The sequence below is a fragment of the Orbicella franksi genome, chromosome 1 (assembly GCF_964199315.1).
Source record: "Orbicella franksi chromosome 1, jaOrbFran1.1, whole genome shotgun sequence".
In the NCBI taxonomy this organism is placed as follows: domain Eukaryota; kingdom Metazoa; phylum Cnidaria; class Anthozoa; order Scleractinia; family Merulinidae; genus Orbicella; species Orbicella franksi.
Genome location: NC_138145.1, coordinates 30,544,244 through 30,561,085, shown reverse-complemented (window position 1 = coordinate 30,561,085; position 16,842 = coordinate 30,544,244). Strand labels below are relative to the sequence as shown.

The following is a 16,842-nucleotide window of genomic DNA, read 5'->3' as shown; positions in this document are numbered from 1 at the left end:
CAGGTAAGTTTCTCTTTCCACTCTTGCCTGAACTGTTTGAATACTTCATTGTCAATATTATCCCTTCTTACCTTGTCCAGTTTTGACTCTCCATGGTTTAAGTGTTCTGGCTCCCCATCCAGTAACTGCTACTTCATATTCCTTAAGGCATTCCAATTCAAGGTTATAGTGGTCTGCAAATCGCGACACATTAACTACCTTCCATATGCTTGCATTATTTCCTGGCTTCACTTCTCTGTAATAAACAGTGTGCGTGACGGCAGAACACGAGCCTTGTTCCCACCTGAGGGTAACTGTGCGTCCCTTAACTTCCTTTGTTTGGTTTGTGAATAACAGGAAATCTACAATAATGGAAAGGTGTTTATTAAAACCATGACTTCAGTAATTAACTACAATTACAAAGCGGTTATGGAGTATATATGACTTTTTACCTTTCTGGTGAACTGAATGGAAAACGTAGAGCGCTATTTCTAATTTGTAACAATTCACAGGCATCTGATGTTGGTGCAAGTTCAAGTCGGTCAGTCGGTCAGTCGGTCAGTCGGTCAGTCGGTTGGTATATCTTCTTTATTTAGCTTGTGAGATGTAGGCTCTCGATTGGGTTATAAGACGAGAAAATAAAAGTGGCTGTGAGTCTCTGAGCTCGGATAATGATTTATGAAAGGCTGAGAATGGAGTTTTGTAATAATTAAATAACACGAGTCCATCCATAGCTTATGTCCAAACGTAGTCGTTCGATATTACAGCGAGTTGTACAGTCTCCTGCTATTCCAGTTCCACTGAGTTCGTCACGAATGACGCCATTGTCAAACATCTAAACAGATCTTCGAACGCAGGAATGAGAAACGTTTCCGAAAAAAAGCAAACATTCACCTCCACTTGAACGAGCTCGGCAACAACTTATTTGAAGGATAAGCTAGATCCAGCCATTGATGACTCGAACGATTTTCGCGCGACTCTTTTTACTTGAGCCTGCTGTTCTGACAACCCAGCGTTTCTGTAGAAACCAATATGGGGAATATGTTTCATCAACTTTCCTACGATGCGGATGTGGCGCAGTAGAGTAGATGGTCTCCCAAAACGCGAGAGGCTATGAGTTTAAATCCTACAAGGCACAACATTTATTATCCTTTTTTACTTTTTTTATACAAAGAAAACATTCACCGAAACAAAGTGTTTGCCTTTCCGATGCTAAAAAAAAAGTATTATAAAAAAATACTTACCAAAACACAGCGCTTGCTTTCTGATGGAAAATCATCTGGAGCTTTTAATCATTCGAGTCGTCCAGTACATCGATCGATTTTGAACTCAAAATATGCTAGCCTTAATAGATAGGTTTTTTTCTATAATTACGAGCAGTTTTAAAGAAAACAGCAGACATAATTTGTTTCTTGAAATTTTTTTAGCTATGGTCCACATAACTTCTCTTTTCCGGTTCGTCGCCTGTTATATTATATTGGACTTGGATTCAATTTTTTTACAACAAGTATTTCGACAAGCCGGAAAACCAAAGCGTCAAAAAGCTCAGGTAAGTTTCTCTTTCCACTCTTGCCTGAACTGTTTGAATACTTCATTGTCAATATTATCCCTTCTTACCTTGTCCAGTTTTGACTCTCCATGGTTTAAGTGTTCTGGCTCCCCATCCAGTAACTGCTACTTCATATTCCTTAAAGCATTCCAATTCAAGGTTATAGTGGTCTGCAAATCGCGACACATTAACTACCTTCCATATGCTTGCATTATTTCCTGGCTTCACTTCTCTGTAATAAACAGTGTACATGACGGCAGAACACGAGCCTTGTTCCCACCTGAGGGTAACTGTGCGTCCCTTAACTTCCTTTGTTTGGTTTGTGAATAACAGGAAATCTACAATAATGGAAAGGTGTTTATTAAAACCGTGACTTCAGTAATTAACTACAATTACAAAGCGGTTATGGAGTATATATGACTTTTTACCTTTCTGGTGAACTAAATGGAAAACGTAGAGCGCTATTTCTAATTTGTAACAATTCACAGGCATCTGATGTTGGTGCAAGTTCAAGTCGGTCAGTCGGTCAGTCGGTCAGTCGGTCAGTCGGTTGGTATATCTTCTTTATTTAGCTTGTGAGATGTAGGCTCTCGATTGGGTTATAAGACGAGAAAATAAAAGTGGCTGTGAGTCTCTGAGCTCGGATAATGATTTATGAAAGGCTGAGAATGGAGTTTTGTAATAATTAAATAACACGAGTCCATCCATAGCTTATGTCCAAACGTAGTCGTTCGATATTACAGCGAGTTGTACAGTCTCCTGCTATTCCAGTTCCACTGAGTTCGTCACGAATGACGCCATTGTCAAACATCTAAACAGATCTTCGAACGCAGGAATGAGAAACGTTTCCGAAAAAAAGCAAACATTCACCTCCACTTGAACGAGCTCGGCAACGACTTATTTGAAGGATAAGCTAGATCCAGCCATTGATGACTCGAACGATTTTCGCGCGACTCTTTTTACTTGAGCCTGCTGTTCTGACAACCCAGCGTTTCTGTAGAAACCAATATGGGGAATATGTTTCACCAATTTTCCTACGATGCGGATGTGGCGCAGTAGAGTAGATGGTCGCCCAAAACGCGAGAGGCTATGAGTCTAAATCCTACAAGGCACGACATTTTTTTTTTTTTTTTACTTTTTTTATACAAAGAAAACATTCACCGAAACAAAGTGTTTGCCTTTCCGATGCTAAAAAAAAGTATTATAAAAAAATACTTACCAAAACACAGCGCTTGCTTTCCGATGGAAAATCATCTGGAGCTTTTAATCATTCGAGTCGTCCAGTACATCGATCGATTTTGAACTCAAAATATGCTAGCCTTATTTGAGCCCCAAGTTATCATTAGTGTCAGATGGGATTGCGAGGGAAAAACGATGAAGACTTTCCCTTACAATTGAATCGAGGAGGATGAACCTTGACGTCGTTCTCTTACAATCGTATATAGGCTTAAATACGACTTCTGTCCTGGTGTTGCGTTCAGGTCAATCATACAGGGCGTTACTTTCATTGAACAGCATTGAAATAGTTTAACAGTGAGAACTTAAAACTAAAAAACATATGCTGTCGACCGTGCAGAAACGATTTACGAATAACAAACATTGCTACAGAATCAAATCACTTGGTGAATAAACCTTTTCCGACTTGGGCGCTAGGGACTGCCAGCGCTTTATATACTGGTCAGCGGATGTAGAAAAAGTTAACAGGAATCGAAGGAAGGTGGAAAGAACGGAAGGAAGGAAGGAAGGAAGGAAGGAGGGAGGGAGGGAGGGAGGGAAGGAGGGAGGGAGGGAGGGAAGGAAGGAGGGAAGGAAGGAAGGAAGGAAGGAAGGAAGGAGGGAGGAAGGGAGGGAAGGAAGGAGGGAAGGAAGGAAGGAAGGAAGGAGGGAGGGAGGGAGGGAAGGAGGGAGGGAGGGAGGGAAGGAAGGAGGGAAGGAAGGAAGGAAGGAAGGAAGGAAGGAAGGATCGTTTCCCAAAATTTCTGTTCCCTATCACGTTTTGATCTGTAAGTATCAAAATACTTACAGTAAAAATGAAAGGTAAGTTGATGAAATGAATCTTACTCTGTTGTTGGCGTGTATACTGGGTATGGCGTATACTACGGATATGGCCAGAGTTGATTAACAAATTTACTCAAACCCGCTATATACGCTTAAACCGGTATATACGCCAACAACAGAGAAAGATCATTGCAACAACTCATTAGCATGCAGTAGGCACATTTCACTCTGTACATGGCGTGTTTACCGGGTTTAGCGTATAAAGCGTATATGAGATGAATTAATTAACATCAACTACTACTACTACTACTACTACTACTACTACTAATAAATAAAATTAATTATTATTATTAGTAGTAGTAGTAGTAGTAGTAGTAGTAGTAGTAGTTGATGTTAATTAATTCATCTCATATACGCTTTATACGCTAAACCCGGTAAACACGCCATGTACAGAGTGAAATGTGCCTACTGCATGCTAATGAGTTGTTGCAATGATCTTTCTCTGTTGTTGGCGTATATACCGGTTTAAGCGTATATAGCGGGTTTGAGTAAATTTGTTAATCAACTCTGGCCATATCCGTAGTATACGCCATACCCAGTATACACGCCAACAACAGAGTAAGATTCACCTCATCAACTTATTATTGTTCATCACATCACATACGCATGAATACATTTGTTTAACTTTATCAGCTTTTTTCCGTTATTATTTTCAAAAGGAACTAACCACAAGAAATTTGTCAGAAATATCAAAGTTATTGATAGGTTACATAACGCTTATGTAATCTTTTCTTCATCAAATGTATTAAAGCATTAACTTGTTTTGGAGATTTGTATTGTGGAGTGTTTAGGTGAAAGCCATTATTTGTTTTTGAGCTCAACGAAAGAATTTAGAGAAAAAGAATATTGCAAAGCTATTGGTGGTGATCAAATGGAGTTCTCAATCTTTCACCTGTGATTTGCTCTGCTATTCTCTCCGGCGGGTTTGAGAATGAAAATTTGTTCATGTTTGTGACGAAACAGTATTTAAGGGTAGTCAGAACTTCAAACGGCTCAGTTCATGCTCATGTTCATGTGGCAAGATGAGCAAACCTTGCTCTCAGTTAAATAGCAAGGCAATAAGAGATAAGGCGGAGTGCGAGATAGTTGCGATGGTTGAAAAGCTGTGTTCGGTTGTTGCTTTTAAGTGCGTTTGGCGGGTTAGCGACGCCGAAATAGAAAGAGCATGGAACTGGATATGCGAGAAACGCGACGAATGCGATTTAACCTTGTCAAAATTGGCGGAAATTTGCTTCTTTTTTTCGGCGATAAGTACGTCAACATTGGACAGCAGGAAGCGAAAAAGGCCACAATTGCAGGAGACCAGAGAGAGTGACGAATCGAATGACGAATCGCCCGTCAATGCGTCCCAGCTTTCATCGCCGGGAAAGCAAACATTCCCAGCCATATCTTACTGGGTGGCTTGCCAAACAAACAATGGCTCGGTCATTAATGCACTTAGAATCCAAAGAGCTGTCGCAAGTTGCGGTTTGGAATATTATGCATCAAGGGCGTCACGAAAGAAAAACTGCTGTCATAACCTGAATCAGCTGTGTCAAGTGTTTAAGGACCACAAAAACCTCTGCTTAATGCAACTAGTGGAGTCATCGTACCAGCATTGCCTCGGGTGAGTAGATTAATTTGACCAATTTATATTCTTTGAATTTCTGTTAAATTGCACGCTAATGAAAGTAAATATATAATAAACAAACATAAATAGTCAGAAAGGTAAAAAATGCTATTCATCATTGAAAAATCAAAGTAATCATGCTTCATTGCCCGGTGAAAAGAGACTGTTATTCGATTATCGATAATTGATCAATTTTTATCTTCTCATTTTCAAAACATCGCGAGTTTGATTTCAGCAGTTCACTTTCACAAAGTAATACCAGGGAGATATTGCATTGCCTTACGTAAGCAAAACCTTTTGTTTTGATTGGCAGGGCTCTGCAAGAGGAGCTTCATGGTGACTTCCACGAAGAATCCCAACAGTCAGCGCCGACGGAAAATGTCGTTCGCCTTCGTGTCGTTCTTGAGAGTTTTCAAACGATGATGGCAGCATCCGTTTCGGAATTACGCCGAGCTGGTCTCGTGTTAGACACCTTTGGATTTGATAACAACCTGCAAAGTACATCGCAGACAGCACTACCAGATCCGCCGCACAAACCCCTATCCTGTCCAGTAACAGTCCTGTGCAACGATATACAAATTGTGATGAAAAAGCTGCAGTATGCTGTGTATCGCGGCGAGGTGTACAAACTGGCGGCCAAATCGCAGTTCACGTTCCAGTATCTGTGTACCATGAAAACGTTCCTCCACAGCCTAATGGGAAACGAAGCGTTCAAAGACCGTCTGGTCCAGCATATTCAACGTGTTCTGCCCATACTAAGCGAGCCAGAAAGCTCTTTCATACGCCAAATTAAGATTGACAGAGACCTGATCGAAGTACAAGACGGGTGGTTTTGGAGCTTTTCCTCTGGGTCGTTCGTCCAAGGGATTATCTCAGAATCTCAGGTGAGAAGAATACACTGGACTGTTTTAACATTTAAATAAGAAGATACAATCAAATTTTCAAACCCAATCTTTACGATCTGTAGCACTGTCTGATGTGCTTTTGTTTTGGCTCTTTTCAACAGAAGGGTCTCACAACTCCACGCGCGTTTGTGGACTACGACCGACTCAAGGACCCGGAGCCAAGATATTTTGAGGCAATCCTAAGGAACAGCCTAACAGAAGATGAAATTCGGCAGTTTTGTGCAGATTTCCTGGCGTTGTTCCGTCCCAAAGAACACAAACAGCCTGTGCTGTGTGCTATTGGCTCAGCTGACAGTGGAAAGACCAGCCTCTTCTCACCTGTTTTTCAGATCATTCCCCTAAGCCGAATTGCTCGCGTCACGAAGCAAAAGAGTTTCAACAAGGCTATGATCGACAACCTGACAGAGGTTATCTTCCTAGACGAGGCATATGCCACCCTGCTCGACATAGATGACTGGAAAATCATATGTCAAGGGGGCTTCACGTCGCACGACGCGAAGTGGAAAAAGGCTCAAGGTTTCCATTGCACTGCGACCATGTACATAACTTGCCAGGTGGAAATGGATTTTGGTGCAGCTCACAATCAAGCTATGGACAAACGCCTGCGCAAGTACCACTTCAAGAGTCTTCCTCGTGTCGAACCTGAAGCAAACAAGTGGCTGAGGAAACATGCTATGGATTGCATTGTGTGGGCGCACAATATCGTAGGAGACAGCCCGAGCAGTCAGGCCAGTACAATGCCCACTGTGCACGAAAGTGGTATGCCTGAGGAGGAGTTGCGCAACATTTTGAGCGTTTCTTTAATAGACGAAGAAGTCGACGAAACCGCTTAGGGCGATTGTAGACGAGAACAGAGTTGCGGCCTTCTGACAGAACCGCAATCCCGAGAAGAAAGCTCTGAAGAGGACGCCATTGAAGATGTCGGCGATTCCGATGAAGACGAGACCCTGACGACCTTGAAAGCTAGGCTGGCACAATGCTCACCTGGCTCTCTACGTCACCGCCAACTGAGCCACATGTTAGAAAGTCATCTCGCTGAAAAGGAAAGGCTGAAAAGGGTTGAAGAAAGGTGCTATAAGAAGAGGCAACACTTCTTACAAACGAGGGGAGTGTCGGTGGAGCACGTGTCGTTGCTCCCGCACGACCATAACGAGCCGCTGCCCACACCGATTCGAAGGGACCTCGCTGCCTTTCAAGAAGATCAGGAACAGGAAAGGATCAGAACAGCATTTGGGAAGCCGTGGCTTTTAGCTATGGAGAAGGAAATGGCTGAGCAAAGCGAAAGAATGGAAGATCCAAGAGACGAAGAAGAACGAAGAGTGATGCAAAGTCTCCTGGAAATCAATTGCGAAAAACTGCGCTGTTATCACGAGCGTCATGGAACGCTGAAACTACCGGCTGCCCTGGCAGAACGCAAGAGGCTCTGCCTTAGCAACGAGCTGGTAGACCGTTCTTGCGTGAATTTCATACGAGACCTGTTCTCTCCGCTGCCAGTGAGAGTCTTCCCACCCAGCCAGCGTCCAGCAAATCTGCCTGCCAGAAGCAGGAGCTCAGACGAAGACGACGAAGAATGTTGGTCGGCGGCACCAAAGACACCAATGTACATTCCGAATGACGACGTGGAAGCTATCTGTCCACCGTCCCCAGGCATTGCTCGAGCTCACAACCCTGTAGCAGCTACGTCAGTGAAGAGGCCGCACTTTCAAAGCCAGGCGCATCCATCCAAGAAGCAAATGACCCTGACTCGTTTTATGCAGACTAGTACGCAACCGTAGATTGGTAGTTTCATGGGCTTGTAATAAGACAGCTTGCGTGCGACTTATTCTTTCTATGTTCATATTTGCACATGTATTAGTGTGTGCATTGTTAAGGAATACCACGTTGCGCTTATGCTACGTTTGACTATTTTGCACACGATGTGAATTAAAGGAAAAATATTATGGCTATTAGTTACATTAAGAGATTATAGTTCTTGAAAGCACTGTGAACTAGACAGTCGTTATGCTACAGTGATATTGACAGTGGCGATAGGCCAGTTCCAAAAGAATATAACATGTTTGTTGAGTTTGCTGTCATCTGGAGACAGGAAGATGCATTTACAATAAAGCAATTGATTTTTGTCTGTTTTGTGTACAACAAACTCTGCTTACACCCATCAGCTTTGCATTGAAAGTCAGTGTCCACACTTTTCCAGTCTCTTTATCAAACTAGCGACATTTTCATTCCGGCCCTTTTCTTTAGAGAGTCCGCCGTTCTTCCGTCTTGAAATGCGAAATCGGAATCTCTCAAAATAGCTGTCCACTGTCCAAACCCGTGCTTAGTTATCCCTTCCTTCAGAAAATCATCCTCTTCTTTCGTGAATTTTAAAACATGACGAGTTTTCCTCTGAAGGTGCAAGTTTCTCTTAGGCAGGGTATCCTTTATGGAGGTCGAGCTGTTTTTATTCTGAGCTGTCTCAACTGAAGGCCCGGAGCTGGACGTTAAACCGCCAAGTCTTGCGTGTACGTCATCGTCTACCTCGGAACCCTTGGTACCTTGAAGTTTTTGAAGACACTCGTGACCCTTCAGGGCAACTTCTCGCGATCGTTGCTTTTGATAGTGAACTTTAGCAACCGCAGAACTGTGTTTCTGGTCCTCAGACAAAAACCTTTGCTCTTCGCTAGTGAGCTGATTGAGGCTTTGCGTTTCGACGATTTGGCGATAACGTGTGGGATGAATGTATTTTCCAATTGCATCAAAAACCAGTTTGCTCATAGTTTCGCCCAGTTTGCCATGCTGACCTCCATTTCTGGTGACGAGAACGAAATCACACTGGGGCTTAAGCAACGGTCTAACGTTCGAGATGTAGCCGTTAAGAACGTGCATGTTTGCGTCGGTCAGAATCAAAGAATCGAAGCCATATTTTCTAGCCGTCTTGAACGTTTTCTGATCGATAAATCCACCGTTTTCCTTAGCTGTGGCAATCATGTCCACCGTCAAATATTGGTACGTAATGGGCCGCGATCCCTTCACCTTGATGAACAGATACGTGGCTACAAATTTTGTGGCAAATGTTAGGTCTGAGGGGTTCACTTGGGCTGGACTGGTTTTGCACATTTTCACGGTATTTTCGTAACGCGGCAGATGAAATTTCACCACCTCCAATAACTCCTCCATTGTTGCCCAGTGCCCTCTTGCTTCCAGAGTCTCGATGTCTAAATCTTGTGTCCACTGCAATCTCATCATCTTTGCAACTGTTTTTCGGGCTCTCTTGAGGTACAACTCTGTCGTAGAGAACTTTCTTAGAACTGCTTCTGATGCGCCATGAAGTTTTCTGAAGTCGATCAATTCAGAAATAGCATCTATGTAGCCCAAACGCCCACCATGACCGAGCTTACATTCATCTTGTAAGTAGTCGATAAATTTAAACAACAGATTTGGAGAACACAAACTAAAGTCGACCACTTCAAACGTTAACTCCTCTTCATCTTCACAGCAAAATCTAAGAAACTTGAAGCACCTTGTCACTATCTGTTGAGCGGCACGATCTTTCTTACAACCGCCAGCACTTCCTGTCAACCATTTCGTGAATACTTCGCCAATGTTACATGATAATGGAAATGAAGAAAGTAACTTCACGTTGTGCTTTGTGGTCTCGCTTGTCTCATCTTCATTTCTTCCAATCGTCAGCGACTTTGTTACTTGTTTAGAATCGGGCCTTTCGTCAAAATAAAAGAACCAACTGTGTTTAGTGCTAACGTGTTTTCTACAGCCTCTCTGACTTTGAAATCCATCATGTTCACACTCTTGTATCGGGCAATGGTAAAAGCTGTCTGCTTCATCCTTCATCCAAGTGAAGCCGCTTTGGTTTGGGTGATGCTCCTTGGACATCTGACCAATTGACTTTGCACTTCTTGCTCATTTTTTCCCTTTAAACAACATGTGGCTAGCACAATCGCCTTTAAATCTTAGCCGAAACAAAAGGACGTTTCAACTTGCCAAAACATGCCCTTGCTTGCCCACACTCATTACTATTGTGTAAAATTCATGACAGTGAGATACAACCCAAACTTGCCCAGGCAGGTCTGTACACGCCTATTCAGTGACACAATACACAGTTAACGGATCGATAAATCGGAACAATAAAGTCCAAAACTTGTTCCTAATGACCAGGAACAATATATTCCATTCACAGATAGCAAAATCGGAATAACACAGTCTTTCTTTATTAATTTCGGAACAATGTGTTCCATGCACAAATAGGAACTCGGAACAAAACAGTCCTAATTTATCAAGTTAGGAACAATGTGTTCCATGCACAAATAGGAACTCGGAACAATACAGACCCAATTTATCAAGTTAGGAACAATGTGTTTCATGCACAAATAGGAACTCGGAACAAAACAGACCCAATTTATCAAGTTAGGAACAATGTGTTTCATGCACAAATAGGAACTCGGAACAAAACAGTCCTAATTTATCAAGTTAGGAACAATGTGTTCCATGCACAAATAGGAACTCGGAACAAAACAGTCCTAATTTATCAAGTTAGGAACAATGTGTTCCATGCACAAAAAGGAACTCGGAACAAAACAGTCCTAAATCACTCATTTGGGAACAATTTGTTCCACTTGCAGTTGACAACTCGGAACAAAATGTTCTTGTCTTACCTTACAGTGAACGCTATGTTCCTACTCTGTAAAAAGCTGGTCCTCTTAAGGTTAATAGGAACACAAAAATGAGGAACACTCGATCCCAGAGGAACGTTCCTTTACAAATATCGGAACAGCCGAAAAAACTTAAAATTTGTGAAAAATAAACCAACAAGTTCAGCTTTAAAGCTAAAAGAGCATCTATTAAACGTTTAGGTAAAATAGAACCAAGCTTCAAAATCTAGAGCACTTTGATGTTCTCGAAGGCAGTAAAATAAACCCTGTAAAAATTTTGGGAAATGTGGAGGAAGGAAGGAACGAGTACCATGTTCCATCCATGCCTACATCTCAGATAATGACTAGGTCATTATCCGAGTTAAAAACGACGCTCAGCTCGCTTCTCTCGCCATATATTTTTCGTGCTCGTCGGCTTACTTCGCCCTCCGATTTTTTTTCGCCGTCGCCGGAAGCCTGCCCAAAGACGATCTTTTTTTTTTATCTTGCTCTTTCTTTCTCGTTGGTTTGTTCTATCCTTCTTTTCTTCCTCCTCTTCTTGCCTTTTTTTTCTTTTTCAATCACTTATTCCCACACCTTTATAGCGCTTATGCAACTACCTTCTCACACGAAATTTTCGCGACACGTTTATTTCGCGATCAGTTTGTGTAACCGCTTCCGGTAAAGTTGAGAAATATTTTCCCATTTGATTGACGTTACCGTGATTGATGCATTAAATGATTGACAAACATAGTTGACGTTCAGTTCAAACTAAGACCCCTTCTGTTTAAGATCGTAAGACAAGTTAGAGCGAAATTCTCATAGGAAAATCAAGACCCGCGAACGTTAGTAAGCTACAATCTACTGATGTTGATATTTACATTGTTACGTAATTTTGTGATTCTAGTGAGAGCTTTAGTTAGATTTCGACCGCTCTCAAAGCTCTCTATTAGCATGAGCACATGGCATAATCATTGTGATTACTTTCTAAATTAGAAACGCAAAGATATTGAGTGATTTCTTGATGTAATAACTTCAGTTGACCGCTTTGCTTCGATTCGTATGAAAACGCCCTGAGGCCACAAGACTAGGATTAAAAACATTAAAAGATTGTTCTCCTATACTGGCTTGGTGTTTTAAGGAGTTTCGACTGCGCGTGCAAACAACCCGAGAGAACGAGATTTCAATTCTGGCTTAAGAAACCATTACAGTTTGAGGTGCGCTCATTTCGTGACACCGTACTTAAATTCCGTGCTTTTGTGAAAACTTTGTATTTTAAATCACTTTGTCTTCGCGTTTTTGAGTAACACACAATTTATTTTTTTGGCATGTTACTTTGACATGTCCTTGAAGTTAGTGAAACGACTTTATCAAGGATGCAATAACGCCAAACTAAAATTAACAAAAACGCAACGGCGGGACTATATGTCAGGGCGAAACTGTCACGACTATAAAGTCTATACGGCGGAATTATATACAGAAGCAACAACAAAGCACTTCTCACAATGTCCACAAGGAGGTCATGAACTTGAATGGTTTAAGCAGCTAGTGGAACAGCATTGCAAGGACAGTAAATGGACAGTTTGAGGATTGTACAAAGGAAGTGCTGACTGAATTGTTGAGACGTTGCCTCAGAATAGTTACAAATATGATTTTGTAAGGGTTTCAGTGGTAATAAACTCACTCTCTCTTGATTGTTGACATAATGTGAGTAATGGAATAAGGTATTCAATCTCTTCATAAAATAAACAAATTGCTAACCTCTGTATAAATCATAAATCTCGTCTCGAGGTAAAGCGAATCCAAGGATGTGAAGATCCAGTATCAATGAAGAGTACTTAATAACGAACGTCTCGTCAGGAGGTATATTTGGCGCACCGCTACTGGAAACCTTCACTAGATCACCATTGAAGAACATTTTGAGTCGATTATCTTGCTCACAAGTTACTGCGATATGAGTCCAACTTTTAAAACCATATGAATAATTCCCCACACCTGTCAGTCCGGATGTTGTAGATACTTGGTGACAGAAGATTGCAAATAATCTAGAAATATGTAAATAAAGACCCTTCCCACTTCTTGACTCGCCCCATATACGAGCATAATTATTAGTTCCTGACAATCTTATCCAAAACGCAATTGTGTAATCACAGTCCCCGATGTTTACGTTGGGTATCGTAACACTTGTCCTCACATTGCCGAAATCCATCGCTTTGCTGCCAGGACACCGGCCCGCTATAAAGTTTACAGAAGTATCGTGTCTGTAAAAACATTAAATACATAAGCAATAATCAGTGCTTTCTTGAATTAAACCTGTAATCAAGCCTTCCTTTCCGAGGTTGACGGAAGATAAAACGAGCATGAAGGCTACCAATCACTCAGTCTAATCCCCAAATCTCCCTCAGGTTGTCTATAAGATATCTGGTGCCCAGATCTCCTTAACCTAGTGCCCAGGCAGTCCATACTGACAGGCGGAGGAAAACAAAGCATTGTAAAAGAAAAGGACCGCGGAGGGAAAGAAGAGTTTGAGCGATCGCTCTTTGTAAAAATTTGTTAGCCAACTATGACTTCCCGTAGGCTGGTTTAATTTGGATTTGATCTAAATGGTCCTATATCAGTGAATAGTGTAATGTATTTGCTCAACTGAATGGCATCGGCAGGTTAACAAAATCACCTTGAGAGTTCTAAGCTACAACACTCAAGATGGAGGTCCCGGCAACACACCAACGGTTTCGAGGCACGTATAATTATTGAGCCCGAAGAGTCAACATCGCAGCAAATTATTTTATCAGGCCCGAAGGAATTTGTAAGTGAGGGGGGCGGGGGGCGGGGGGCGGAGGGACGAGCCAGATGCTCATCCTCGTAAGGGGTCCGGGCCACCCTCCCCCGCGAAAATTTTGAAAATCTATAAACGCAGTTAACCACTTGCTTCACTTTTTGACTTTTTGTGCTACAATTGTCTGTCATTTTCAAACCGTTTGTCATTTTTAAGCCGTTTTTGAACATGATAATTACATTCTAGCACAAAGTACATAAACTCGCTCCTTGTGATCACGCCATTTTATGTCTACGCGTTTGTCTACGTCTGTTCAAATAACTGTTCTGAATAAATAAAGTAGCTAAATAAGCCGCCAAAAAAAGCGACCAGTGCCGTCGAGCTCCTAATCACCAAGACCAATGATGCATCCTCTCTAAAGACGTAATGTACTACATTGCATCATGTCACCAAATGTCCTAGAATTATAAATAAGCATGATAAACTCACCTTATATCTGGATCAGAACCATCTAATTTCCAGTGTCCTCTGTATTTGCCCCCTGAAAATAAATCATAATCCACTTCTTGGTAAGGGGATAGCCCTTAATCAAATCACAACTGAGATAGTGTTTCTGGAATTGTGAATATTCGGCATTGGTGATTGGTTTTAAAGATGTCACGTTAGAATCAGTACTAATATGCGACTTGCCTTTTTTAAAATTTTTTCTGTGCATTAGAGCTTGATAGCCAAGCTATCGCTTTCGGCTCAACTCTGTAGACTGCTGCAATATTGACTTTCAGTCTGTATATATCATTTACTTACCTATAAGTGATCCTCCTGACACTTGAGCATAGTTGTAACTCTAATAAATATGATAAAGATTATAAAAATGAACATCAGTGAAAGCAAGAGATCATCAACGTAAGAGAATGAATCCCCCATAAAGGCCTTATACCCAAGGTAATCCCTCTTAAGTTATTATTAGACATGGTACCCAGTTCTTCCGAGTATGTTACTCGCACGATGCGTGGACAGCCCAAGCGACTTTCTCGAAACTACCTGGGACGAAATGGCGGGAAATGTGTTGAAAAGTCATTTTATTGTGTTTTGATTTTCAAAAGACGTTTCGCAGCAGAGATCTTTTCTGGACTCTCAGCCGTCTTCTTGTTCGGCCGGGCTTTCGTTTGCAGCGTGAAATAGTCACATTCTGAATATTCGAGAGAACGTGAACTACGACGGCCAATTTTTTAAATTTCTTTTCGAATTCTGACGCTGTCTTGCATATTCTAGCTGTTTGGGATGTTTCTGACAGTGATGGACAAATTGAATATAATGAATCTAAATTCTCGCGAGATTCGTAGGTTGAATATAAAGTCGTTATTTAATCGACGTTGTGTCTTTGGCGTTGTTGCCGTTGTTGCTTAAACTGCATCTTGCTCCTTGGGCGGCGAGCGTCTGTCTGCATTTTCGACCATCTGTTTGTTCGGTTGCCTAGCGTGTTTGACGTTTGTTTGCTTTGCACTAGTGTTTATTCATTTCTCTGACGTTCATTCATTTGTTATTGTTTGTGCAGGGGACATCTGTCTCTTATTTAAACTCCTATTTTAAAAAGTTTCGAAAGGTATTAAAACATAGCGAGAGCCGAAGCTCCTTTTCTTGTAATTAAAATATCAAAGAAGACATTCCCCCAGAGTTGGAGGGTTTTCTTCGTTTTCAAACGAAACGAATTGAAACATAAAGAGATCCTTCACGAAAACATCCACGCAACGCGTGAATAACATCGGCGAATGAACTGGGTACCATGGGTATAAGACCTACATGGCGGATTCACTCTCTTACCTTGATAATCCCTTGGTGAAAGTCAACAGAAACCTAAAAGTGTTCATCCCGTAAGGATGAACGCGGTCACATTAGCTACAAAGGTTTTTCCGTTCGATCGCATTTCCGACCACGAAATACGGAAAATGTAGGTAGTTTTGGCCGGTGTTGACGCAGAAAATACGTAGAAATCTACGGAAATGGCCAAGACGGTATACTCTTCCTCACTGCTAGCGGTCAAAGGACTTTTTAATATAGAGCGACCTCTCTGTGGAATGAGTTGCAGCCTGCACTCAAACTCTGTCCATCCGTAATGGATTTCAAGCGCCTACTCAGGCGAAAGCTTCTTAATGACTTATTTAATTTCATTCAACATTTGTTTTCTTTTTACGTTATCATGGTCATGTGTTTGGCCTTCTGCGTTTTTTAAATTTTGTAATGTAACATTGACTCTGAAAAGCCCCGTGGGGACGAGCCAATAAAGTATGTATGTAAAGAATATCATCTGAATACGAAAATGATTCAGAAAGACTAGGGACAAGCGGACAAAAACTTTGTACCGTGATTATTTACATCGTTTCGCAAACTTCTGTGCAACTGTTTTAAATATCTTCCTAAAATAAACCATTTCTAACATCACTTAATGTCGAAAACAAATGTTTAAGTTCATATGATATACCTGAAAGTACTGGTGAAATGAAATATTGTCGAGTTCCCATAAGAGATTGTTTTCGGTGTTCTTTCAGGCAACTATTTATATCTTTAGCTTTAAGAAAATGTAAAAAGGACTGTAAAATACCTAAAATTATCCTGATACAAAGTTTTTGTCCAAAAAACTGAACTTACTCGATTTTCTATCGGATTTCGTCTTAAATTGTTTAAATTTCAGCAACGTTTTTACTTCCGATCATCCCGCAACCCTTTCTCGAGTCGTTTGTACAATTTTCCAGCATACAATACAGACGACGTGCAATGAATATTTCAGGATAAGACACTCTCTCGCCCGCTTTCCTGACATTCTTCAGTCATTCATCTGAAAGAATGAACGCTGGGCAACAATGTTTGCCGCCTTTTCCTGTCATTTGTTGTTTTCATCTCACTAAATTGTCCACATCATCCAATCGATTAAAGAATTTGATAACGCAATTATATTATTCCATTCACCCTTGCTGGCCATGATACAAGATAATTATAACACACTCGGTGCTACGCGCCTCTTCTACACACCTCACGTATCCAACGATGGCTCACGGAATAATTGTTAACTGAGAGAAAATTTTATCTCGTTGATTTGCTAGTTCCATCGCTCATGTTGCGACTTAACATTATGATTATTAAAAGTGACAACAAACTCACCATAATCATTATCCCAGACAGAATGTTGAAGAATATTTCCATCATGAGCTTTGGGTGGAACCCTGTTTAGATAACGAAACTTGATTACCGCTTAGCGCCGTAAATGCCGTACATGATATGCAGATATTAGATATACTGTAGACGTTTTTCATCATTATCTTTCAGAAAAACACTTTCAACTGCAC

At 41.3% G+C, this 16,842-nt stretch overlaps 2 protein-coding genes across 2 annotated transcripts; one reads left to right on the top strand and one right to left on the bottom strand.

Annotated features, from left to right (window-relative positions):
• Positions 1-1,582: 1,582 nt before the first annotated feature.
• LOC145492755 (uncharacterized) lies at positions 1,583-12,870 on the bottom strand. The gene is made up of 2 exons (XM_081472173.1): positions 12,487-12,870; positions 1,583-1,866 (listed from the first exon to the last, which is right to left on the bottom strand). Exons 1-2 carry the CDS (start codon positions 12,641-12,643, stop codon positions 1,583-1,585), a joined length of 441 nt encoding a protein of 146 aa, XP_081328299.1. The 5' UTR covers positions 12,644-12,870.
• LOC145463011 (uncharacterized) lies at positions 3,299-6,933 on the top strand. Its single transcript, XM_081446708.1, has 3 exons — positions 3,299-5,192; positions 5,509-6,079; positions 6,202-6,933. Exons 1-3 carry the CDS (start codon positions 4,609-4,611, stop codon positions 6,931-6,933), a joined length of 1,887 nt encoding a protein of 628 aa, XP_081302834.1. The 5' UTR covers positions 3,299-4,608.
• Positions 12,871-16,842: the final 3,972 nt, after the last annotated feature.

Bases quoted from the DNA above. Each gene is read 5' to 3' on its own strand.
- LOC145463011 (XM_081446708.1), top strand. From the start codon at position 4,609: ATGAGCAAACCTTGCTCTCAGTTAAATAGCAAGGCAATAAGAGATAAG. The intron at 5,193-5,508 runs GTGAGTAGATTA...TTTGATTGGCAG, and splicing joins TCGTACCAGCATTGCCTCGG to GGCTCTGCAAGAGGAGCTTC. The intron at 6,080-6,201 runs GTGAGAAGAATA...TCTTTTCAACAG, and splicing joins GGATTATCTCAGAATCTCAG to AAGGGTCTCACAACTCCACG.
- LOC145492755 (XM_081472173.1), bottom strand. From the start codon at position 12,643: ATGTTCTTCAATGGTGATCTAGTGAAGGTTTCCAGTAGCGGTGCGCCA. The intron at 1,867-12,486 runs GTTAGCAATTTG...CCATTATTGTAG, and splicing joins GATTTATGATTTATACAGAG to ATTTCCTGTTATTCACAAAC.